This window comes from Lithobates pipiens, unplaced genomic scaffold (assembly GCF_037356315.1).
Source record: "Lithobates pipiens isolate NorthernLeopardFrog02 unplaced genomic scaffold, aLitPip1_a1.2 Scaffold_1, whole genome shotgun sequence".
In the NCBI taxonomy this organism is placed as follows: Eukaryota; Metazoa; Chordata; class Amphibia; order Anura; family Ranidae; genus Lithobates; species Lithobates pipiens.
The window spans coordinates 141,221,920-141,233,323 of record NW_027507685.1 but is presented as its reverse complement, the minus strand read 5'-3'; the positions used below and the strand labels follow the sequence as shown (position 1 = coordinate 141,233,323).

The 11,404-nt window shown below is 42.7% G+C and overlaps 1 protein-coding gene across 1 annotated transcript in view; it reads right to left on the bottom strand.

The window, feature by feature from the left end:
* Positions 1–3,145: 3,145 nt before the first annotated feature.
* MED27 (mediator complex subunit 27) overlaps positions 3,146–11,404 on the bottom strand; it is a 471,863-nt gene continuing 463,604 nt past the window's right edge. Inside the window, exon 8 of the mRNA XM_077477842.1 lies at positions 3,146–3,666. Coding sequence (XP_077333968.1) covers positions 3,532–3,666 — 135 coding nt within the window. The 3' untranslated portion in view covers positions 3,146–3,531. The remainder of the gene's footprint in view (positions 3,667–11,404) is intronic.

Here is an 11,404-nt window from a genome sequence, read left to right as displayed (position 1 = left end):
CGACTTGGATTATGTGCCACTCCATTCTTCCTCCAAACTCTGGGACCTTGTTGTTAAAATTAAATACAAAATTTACTTTCATCCAAAAAGAGGACTCTGGACCACTGAGCAACAGTCCAATCCTTTTTCTCCTTAGCCAGGTAAGATGCTTCTGATGTTGTCTCTGGTTCAGGAGTGGCTTGGATACGTCTCTGTGTGGTGTCTCGTGAAGCACCGACTCCAGCTGTAGTCCAGTCCCCTTTAATAGATTTTTTTTCATACCTGAAAACAGTGTCCATCTCAAAATCGATTAAGGGTCGGTTGACACCACAATTTCTGCATTCTGGATGTGTTTATGCATGCGTTTTCCAAGCATTCCATTACATTTTTCCCCTTTTTCTTAATCTCAATTAAGCACTTCCCGACCGGCGCACGCCGATGTACGTCGGCAGAAGGGCACAGGCAGGCAAATGGGCGTACAGGTACGTCCCTTTAAATTTGCTGCCCTGCCATCGTGAGTGCGCCGCCGGCGGCACGTTCGCGTGCCGGTCGGGACCACCGTGAGTCCAGTCGCGGGTCCTACAGACTCGATCGCCGCGGGCATACCTGCGATCGTCTCATGGGTGGCTGAACTAGGAGATGCCATTGTAAACAGCATCTCCAAGTTCTGCCTAGCAACAAGTGACGCTGATCTCTGCTCCATGTGATTGGAGCAGAGATCAGTGTTCACTAAATAAAGCCCATCCCCCAACAGTTAGTAACACGCCCATAGGAACACTTAACCCCTACACTGCCACCCACTGGTTAACCCCTTCACTGCCAGTGTCATTTACACAGGAATCACTGCATTTGTATAGCAGTGATTGCTGTATAAATGACAATGGTCCCAAAAATGTGTCAAAAATTTCCGATGTGTCCGCCATAATGTCGCAGTCACAATAAAAATCGCTGATCGCCGCTATTACTAGTAAAAAAAAAAAAAATTATTAATAAAAATGCCATAAAAGTATTACCTATTTTGTAAACGCTATAACTTTTGCACAAACCAATCAATCGCTTATTGCGATTTTTTTTTACCAAAAATATGTAGAATACGTAGCGGCCTAAACTGAGGGAAAAATTATTATTTTTTATATATTTTTGGGGGATATTTATTATAACAAAAAGTAAAAAATAATGCGTTTTTTTTTCAAAATTGTCGCGCTCTTTTTGTTTATAGCGCAAAAAATAAAAACCGTAGGGGTGATCAAATACCACCAAAAGCAAGCTCTATTTGTGGGAAAAAAAGGATGTCAATTTTGTTTGGGAGCCACGTCGTACGACCACGCAATTGTCAGTTAAAGTGACGCAGTGCCGAATCGCAAAAAGTGGTCTGGTCTTAAGCCAGCAAAATGGTCCGGGGCTGAAGTGGTTAAGGACGTATTCTCTATTAAGAAAGGCATGCAACATGTTCTACTTGTGTTGACTTCAGTGGAACACTGCACTGGTGTGAACTAGGGCCATTGGAATCATTGTTAAAATTATATTAAAGACAGATTTAAAAAAAAACAACAACAATATTATACTTACTTGCTATGTGCAGTGGTTTTGCACAGAACAGCCCTGATCCTCCACTTCTTGGGCCCACTGCTGGCAGTCCTGCCCCCTCACCCCTGCCAAGTGTCCCCCATAGCAAGAAGCTTGCTATGCGGGCACCCGAGCAGGCTCACTCCCAAGCCACTGCTTTGTGTCCATTCACACATGGAGTGTGGCTCAGCTCTGCCTCCAATCTCTCCTCAATGGCTCACTGTCTGTGATTGACAGTAGTGGGCGCCAATGGCACCCGCTTCTGCCTCAACCAATGCGGAAGATCTGCTGCTCTCATGTACATTGCTTTAACGAGATGGGGCTCAAGTATTAGAGGGGGCTGCTGCACACAGAGAATGCATGAAGGTAAAAAAAAAACTTGAGCCTTTACAACTACTTTAAACACTGTCTATACGTTTTTTTTATGCAGAATAAAAATGCAGTGGCCTGCATTTGGTGTGAACAAGCCCTTACAACAGATAATTTAGCAGCATGTGTGCAGCTGAAATTGTATCCAAACATTGCACAACTAAGCTGTGAAAGAAAGGGAAAGGAATCACGTTGAAACTAAGTTCAGCTCTTGTGCACTACTTATTAATGGTGAATATGAAAGTGAATTATGTGTGCACCTGATAAAATAAAATAAAAAACAGTTCAACCTGTCATTACCAGAACTATGAGGGCAGAATTTGAAAATAAACTATGACTACAGTGCTCTAGTGCTCACTGGCACACTGGTTGGCTAATGCTTGTAAATTGACACTTAAAGTGGAGATCCGCCCCCACCCCCAGCAAAAAATTCAAAGTCAGCAGCTGCACACTGTAGCTGCTGACTTTTAATATAAGGACACTTACCTGTCCCAGAATTCAGCGATGTAGGCACCCCAGCTGATGTTTCCATCAGTTCTTGGGTGCTGCCACCGCCATTGTCTGTAGGGGAAACTGGCAGTGAAGCCTCGTAGCTTCACAGACGGTTCCCTACTGCGCATGTGCAATCTCCCAGAAGTAGGGACAGGTACCTGTCAAAAACAGGTACCCACTGCCCCTTCATTCCCGAAAGGTGCTAAATGTGGCACCGGAGGAGTCAGATAAGCGGAGCTTCCACTTTTGGGTGGAACTTTGCTTTAATGTGAAATGTTGCTGATTCTTATCTATAGTATTTACAAAGCATATTTTTAGGAAGGGGACGTTGCTAATGTACAATGGAAGAATGAGGCTAATGAATAAATAATATGTTTAGTATCCTGGATTTCGGCTTTAAATTCGCTTACATGTTTCAAATGCACAGTCATATCTGACAACTGAATATAATGTTTCGTAAACACGAATCTCACTTCAAAATAAATCTGGACTTTCTCTCTAAATTATACCACACACTCTAAATGCCTCTATAGGTCTGGCATTTAACACATTCATTGAAAAAAGAACAACCAGTGCATACAGCTGTCCATGAAAAGCATAGACATAAGTGATGCTCCATGCAGCATTAAAGACAGTCCATGGGGAAGATGCCCTGAACAAAGGCAAACATATTTATACAGGCTTATGCACCCCTACTGAATTCTGTTTTCCAGTTTATGGACAAATTCATAGCTACAAAGATGATAAAAACATTTTATCAAAAGCAAAACAAAGATATACAATAGCTCAATATTTATCAAAACATGATAAAGGATAGAAAATTCTATATTTTTCTGGTCTCTTCGGAGATAAAGATGGCATTTGATAAGATGAGAAAACAGCTGTATAAATCAGTATATTCCCAATATCCCCTCAGTTTTAGAATTCAGCCATATCTAAATGTCATTGATGTGCCCCAGTCACTGAGAATTGGCTGTACATTAGTTGAGCCTTGAGAGATTTTCTTTTGTCATCTGTGGGGTTCAAAGGTCCACTTGTGGGTTTCAAACTTGTCCAGAACAATCACAATAAAGCGGTATGAAGATGGCGTCCCCAAAAGCCCCCACAGGGATCAGCTCTTTGACACTACTGGCGGCAGGTATCATGAAAAGCCTCCAAAGTACGGAAATCTCTCCACGTGGGTGGCAGGCCGTCCTGTAAAAACTTCCCGCAGCGTTGGCAAGGAGCCTGAAACAGCTTGATATAACTTCTTAACCAGGTCTGCAAAGAGGAGGGAGAGAAGGAGAAGTGGTGAAATTACAAGCATCACCCTCACTGTCATGTTTAATGCTCGTAGTAACAAGATGACACTCTCTGGCCCGAATCCAGCAAAGACACACTGAATCTGCAGGAGCATACAAACTGTGTCCCCCCCTCTGTTTACAAGGTCACAAGATAGCTGAGCTGAAGGCTTTGGACTGGACTTTTTTTTTCTCTAAGACTCAGCTGTCCTAAAATTGGCCTTCCATCTGGTAGGGAGCTTTTTATTCAACACGCAGAAAAACCTCCACACTCTCCAAAAATAAGCAAAGCTGCATAGAGATTATGCTATAAATATATAGCTAAAATGCAGGAGTTTTGAAAAACTTAGACATTTTAATAAAACTGATCTAACCTATAATTATTAGATTATTAATTTAAACCTGTGCAGGAGCGTAGGCTTGTGAGGTCTAGTCCGCAGGGTTCCCAGGTGGCTGCATAACAAACACAGTGGAGTCTATGATGTCTAGGCAAATGAATGTGTGGGAGCAAGGGTCTGTGGTAAGTTTTTACTTTTTGCTGCAGTTATTCACCCCCCCCCTTTTTTTTCTGCATGACATTTTAGATGGGAGGTTGAAGACTAATAAATAGGGGTTCATTCTCCAACAAGTTCTCAAAAACACAAAACTATGCTGCAGGTCAGAGACAGGGACTATATCATTGTTGCTTTCTTTATAAATTATATGCGTGAAAGTGATCATCTTCCTGAAACAAATTCACAATGATGTATGTTAAAGTTTTCAAGTATACATAAACCGAATAACTATGTCATATAAAAAGGTAACATTTTTAGATCAGCAGATTTTATTAACCCCTTAACGCCAAAGTAATACAAATATGCAGCCCCATTGCACAAGGATTTTTGCTGTGGGGCCGCATATTTGGGTATCTTCCTTTGTGCTGGGAGCGCCCCGCAGACGTTCCGGACTTGTCCCGACCCCAGAAATGAATTTCCCATGTACCTGGGCATTTCCCATGCATCTGGGCTATGTAAATCACTGCTTATTTATGCATGCAAAACTTTTTATACTCCTGATGATGTGTTTGCTGAAACAGCTGTAGAGGTTTGTTACTATACAAGGCTTGAGATCCTGGCTACCACTCTGCTTCATGTAAGTGTAAGCTTACTATTTACACATGATGTTTTGTATTTGAAGTCCTGCCACCATTTTTCCTGGTTGGATTGGTGTTTTTTTATGTAAGTGCTATAGGCACAATTGTTTTATAGGTTTATTGTTATGCTAGTTCACCATTAAATACTGCACCATGAGATTTTTTTCTTTTTTTGTCATTGGTGCCATTGCAGTTCCTGTGTGGGTCGCGATTCCAGAAAAAGAAACGTTTCAAGAGGCACAGCAGTCCATTCAAAACACGGCTTGCAGAGCCACATCAATGTGAACCTAAAGTGGCTGTGCTAACACAAATTACACAGGCATGGTCCACAGTTGACCATGAGGAAACCTCTTAGACATGCCATTGCTGTCAGGTTTTTATTGTAAGCTGTGCCCCAGTTAGCAAGATTTACTCTTGCTGTTTGACCACTGTTATCGGGACTGACAGTGATTGGGAATCCCACAATTTATGTTATCATAGCAGGAATTGCATGGAAATCTTTAACCGGTTCCCGACCAGCGCACGACGATGTACGTCGACAGAATGGCACGGGCAGGCATATTGGCGTACAGGTACGTCCAATCTTCAATGCCGCCCTGCCATCGGGGGCGCACCGCTGGCGGCGCGCTCCCGCGCTGGTCGGGACCCCCGTGAGTCCGGTCGCGGGACCCGCGGACTCGAGCATTTCTCCATTCTGCCTAGCAACTAGTGACGCTGATCTCTGCTCCATGTGATTGGAGCAGAGATCAGTGTTCACTAAATGAAAGCCCAACCCCACCACAGTTAGTAACACACCTCTAGGAACACTTAACCCCTACACTGCCACCCACTGGTCAACCCCTTCACTGCCAGTGTCATTTACACAGGAATCACTGCATTTATATAGCAGTGATTACTGTATAAATAACAATGGTCCCAAAAATGTGTCAAAAATGTCCGATGGGTCTCCCACAATGTCGCAGTCACAATAAAAATCGCTGATCGCCGCCATTACTAGTAAAAAAAAAAATAATAAAAAATTAATAAAAATGCTATAAAACTATCCCTATTTTGTAAACGCTATAACTTTTTTGCAAACCAATCAATAATCGCTTATTGCGATTTTTTTGCCAAAAATATGTAGAAGAATACGTATCGGCCTAAACTGAGGGAAAAAAATGTTTTTTATATATATTTTTGGGGGATATTTATTATAACAAAAAGTAAAAAATAATGCGTTTTTTTCAAAATTGTCGCTCTATTTTTGTTTATAGCGCAAAAAATGAAAAAACCGCAGGGGTGATCAAATACCACCAAAAGAAAGCTCTATTTGTGGGAAAAAAAGGACGTCAATTTTGTTTGGGAGCCACGTCGCACGACCGCGCAATTGTCAGTTAAAGCGACGCAGTGCCGAATCGCAAAAAGTGGTCTGGTCTTTGACCAGCAAAATGGTCCGGTCTGTAAGTGGTTAATGACACTTACTCTGATGACATGAGGGTATTTGCCCCATTTTGGAAAGATTTCCTGTTGTGTCTACAGAACGGGAAGTGAAAGGAAATGTCCCCAACAGGATACACTGAAATGAAAGGTATATAAATATTCCCTACTCTATACAAAATGGAAAAGAAAAAAAAAGTTTTGATATACTTTAATTGGAAACATTTTAGTTGCAGTTAGTTGGGAAGGGGGCATTGAATACACATTTAGTATTCTTATGCAAAGTCTTCTTTGCCCAATCAATAATTGGGAGAAAATTAGGGATTGGCTGCAGACTGGGTCCTGCATTTGTCTGTGCTCAGCAAACTGCTTCCCTGCAGTATCTGTCAATATGTTTTTCTATCACAAGCCAAGCACTTAAAGAGCCAGAAAAAAAAAACTACACTAAATGTTAGCTTTATACGAAAGACACAGCAATGATATAATTTGATTTTCATATGCTTGACTATATATATATATATATATATACACACACACACAATCTAGATCGCTATATATCTCTAGATAGATAGATCGATCGATCTATCTATCTATCTATCTATCTATCTATCTATCTATCTATCTATCTATCTATCTATCTATCTATCTATCTATCTATCTATCTATCTATCTATCTATCTATCTATCTATCTATCTATCTATTATCTAGACAGATATAGATATATTATTTTTTTTGGGTTAGTTTCCCCTTTGGTTTGTTGTTTTCAGCCACTGGCAGCAAAAAAGCTGACTGCAGTGTACTTTATTGGGATTAAAAGGTACAATCCAGTCCATTAAAGCCATGCAATACAAATGTGGATTAAATGCCACTTACTCAGGGCTTTAGTTTTACATTGAGGCGTCGTAATCCACGCCTCTTCTCTTTTGTTGATGACCTAATGATCTGGGAACCCCTTTGCACACGAGTGGTGTAATGCAGGAACACTGCGGGGAGGGGAGCTGGGTGGTAGTAAAGAAGGGTTGCCACCTCATCCCTTTAAACTCAAACACATATAAATTAGACAGGTTCTGAGGTTAATGCAGATAAGGCACCAAGTGACTCTAATTATCACATTAATCTGCAACAGAACCTGTGTAATTAATGCATGTTTGGTTTCAAAGGGATGAGGTGGCAACTCTAGGGTAAAGGTAATTATCCTGAACTGGACCTGGGCCCCATTGGATCAGTAGTGGGGCTTGGCCCACATGCAGCTTGCCCAGGCCCCTTCTTGGAAGAAAGCCTTTCAGCGACATGCTGTCACAGCTGAAGGCGCTTCCATCTTCACCTGGTCTTCCTTCCCTCTGGCTTTTTGACTGGGCACGCTTGTGATGACGTCACTCCTGCGCATGCGTGCTGGAGTCACAGAGCTTTCATGGGATGGCACAGGTATGCTGTCCCTTCAGAGCGCATGTGCCAGTGACATATTAGGAGATATTCACAGTACGTACAGGTAAGCATTATTATTCTCATATTATTTTACAACTGTACTTCCACTTTAAAGCCAAACTGTACTTTGCTTGAATCAACTAAATACATTCCAGATGCATCAAAACAAAGAGGATTCCAAGCCTTGCAGTTTATTTTTAAAAATCAGCCTTAGTTTGAGTAAAAAAAAGTCACCCTTTGCTTCAGTTTAGGGGTGACCATGAATAATTGGCCCTAGAATTATTGCTTTCACTGCAGCTTGCGCAGCAATATATAACACATGTAGCGCAATAGTCCCTTTCATATATAGCCACACCTGAAGCATGTATACGCATGTACGTGAGGGTTAGCTTAAAAGAATCATTTGTTTTTCCCCTTGTGATAGAATATAACTTGTTACAGGCTCTCTTTAATGAGACATCAAACACCTACTGGACCCATGTCGTCTCCCCTGCACTCCAGTGAAACTAATGGAGCACAGATGGTGCTCCTTCCCCAACAAATGCTCCCAAGGAAAAACGGCTCTGAAACTTCTGATGCCTATGAAGTAATCAAGTGACTTTACAAATGTCAGAATCACTTCTACCAAAAAGTACACATACATTCTCAATGGCTGTGGTTGTTGGGAGTGTATGTAAAAGCCACCCAACATTGGTTACAGATGAACTCTGCAGAATAAAAAAAAAAAAAAAAAAAAACCTTGCAGCATTTTTCTTATAGTACTATTGAAAAGCCCTATTACTTTATTCCTCGCTCCCCCAGGCCTCTGTCGCCATCATGTATAATGCAGGACAAGCATTCTTGCATGCAAGTAAGGATACCAAGGGCGCGCGCACAATCTAGGAGAGTGTTGGCTGCCGAGGGTGAGATGGGTAAGTTACGTAAAAGTGTTTAATAGTACCCTAGGCAACAATGAGCATTTAACCATTGCAACATGATAGAAGTCACACTGCATAAGGTAGTTTTTACATTTCCATGGAGTTCAACTTAAATATCAACTTTCTCATTTTACGCTCATCACTCCGTTTTTCGTTTTTTTTTTTTTTACTTGAAGTGAAGGAAACATAGTAGAGATGCGCATAACATGTACAGCCTTTTGTGAGATCCTCCATGAAATTAAAGCAGCCCCTATGCTGAGGGTAATTAAGACATGTTGGTACGTTACAAGCATCAATGCCCTGCTGATTGGTGCAAGAAACAAAATATTGACACTTCCATTGAATGTCTGTCAGATGTTTAGGAAGTTGGACTCAGCTGGAGTTTTACAGATCAATCAAGGAGCTATCCTTCCCCCTACTGATAATAAACACTGAATCTGCTTGCTGATTCTTGCCTAGTCTGGTGATTATGAGCCCTTTCCACCTGTCAGACCAGATTGGCTAACTTCATAATGGGACAAGACGAGAAAACGGAGTAGATCGATGTAACTTTCAGCTTTTCAATGTTAACATCAAATGCAATGACTCCAATTAGCAGTTAAGTATAAAACAAATATTGTACAAAAGAAAAAAAGAAAAATATGCTCTTTCCTTGGGATAAATTATGAGGACTGCTTTGGATAAATATTCAGAAACAAGTATTTTATGTCTAGGCTTTGATATACTGTACGTAGTTGGGAAAGAGTTAGGCCCCTTTCACACATGTAGACCGTTTGTCCGTTTTTTTATCCATCTGTTGACGAAAGAAAAACAGACATCAATGCATCTCAATGAAAAAATGTATGTAAATGAATGATAATCCATTTACATGCGTCTTCGTTTTTTTTTTTTTAATGGATCAAAGCCCTATGTTTCTTCCGGTAAACAATTGGATCAGACGAAAAAACTGATGTAAACGGACAAACAGGCCGTTTTTGCATGAAAGAATGGCTCCAGGACAAGTGGTTAAGGACTCTAGCTGGCAGATGTAAAAACGGATGTAAAAAAAGAAAGAAAAAAAAAAAAGCGATGTAAATATCATACGTTTTTCTTTGAAAAAAAAATGACTGAACTGATGAAACTAACGGTCTGTATGTGTGAAAGGGGCCTTAAGTTGTCCGGTTTCTGTCCAAAATTTGCTCAGTGGGTGGCCTTGTTCTGCCTGACAAGTCAATTCCTCAATCAGCTTTTGTTGGAGAAGCCTGTTGGAAAACCTTCAACTCAGCAGCAGTTTTGTCCAACCAGATGCAGCTGCTGTTGGGGTATGCTGATTGCTGTCAACATACAAAAGCCCAGCAGGGGGTGGATGGCACATGGATGGAGGAATCTGTTAGATTCATTTTATTCAAACTGAATAAAAGAAATGTAACAGTGTATGCCCAGCTTTAGTTGGGTAAAAATATGTGGAAGCAGGGATTGGCAAGGTTTCCGTACATGGACACTGGTGTCCTTGAGCTTTCCTTGCAGGGTCTGCCGCCGCCCATTACACAGACATCAGCACTTGACTCTCTTATACCTCCCCCAGCAGTTTTCCAGTCTCTCTCTTGCAGGCTGCTTGAGTGGGTGGGAGCCTCCTGGCTTTTGCTGCTTGAGTGGGCAGAATGGGGATGTGCTTGACCCCCGGGGGTCGCACGGGCCTGGAAGAGGGAGGTGTAAGCAGATGAGCAGAGGGAGCCCAGAGAATGTTCCTGGAGGTAAGCTCAGCTAGCGGTACATCATGGATTAGTTCACAGGCACCTATAAGTCAACTGTACAATTAAAAAATGGGTGTGCTTGGCCAATATAGTGAAAGACTGCAGCACTGAAAAAATCCCTGGATTGGTGGGAAGTGGTAAATGTGGTATTAAGTGTAAAGCGCGCTGTCAAAATTAAATATATAAGTTCATAGACTTATATGCAAATACTAGGGATGCACCGAATGGGTTTTTTGGTGCAGAAACCGATACCGAAAATGAAAAATACACTAGGCCGAAAACCGAAACCGATACCGAAACAGCACCGATACCGAAAATGACTGTTTTTAAAAAATATTTTTATACAGGAGGTGGTCAGAGACTGGGGACATGGTACAGGAGGTGGTCAGAGACTGGGGACATGGTACAGGAGGTGGTCAGAGACTGGGGACATGGTACAGGAGGTGGTCAGAGACTGGGGACATGGTACAGGAGGTGGTCAGAGACCGGGGACATGGTACAGGAGGTGGTCAGAGACTGGCGACACGGTACAGGAGGTGGTCAGAGACTGGCGACACGGTACAGGAGGTGGTCAGAGACTGGCGACACGGTACAGGAGGTGGTCAGAGACTGGCGACACGATACAGGAGGTGGTCAGAGACTGGCGACACGGTACAGGAGGTGGTCAGAGACTGGCGACACGGTACAGGAGGTGGTCAGAGACTGGCGACACGGTACAGGAGGTGGTCAGAGACTGGCGACACGGTACAGGAGGTGGTCAGAGACTGGCGACACGGTACAGGAGGTGGTCAGAGACTGGCGACACGGTACAGGAGGTGGTCAGAGACTGGCGACACGGTACAGGAGGTGGTCAGAGACTGGCGACACGGTACAGGAGGTGGTCAGAGACTGGCGACACGGTACAGGAGGTGGTCAGAGACTGGCGACACGGTACAGGAGGTGGTCAGAGACTGGCGACACGGTACAGGAGGTGGTCAGAGACTGGCGACACGGTACAGGAGGTGGTCAGAGACTGGCGAGATGATAAAAGAGATAAGTGCAGCCAGTGTTGCCCCCGCAGCGATTCAGCCAGCGATGCCCCTCTGCAGCGATTC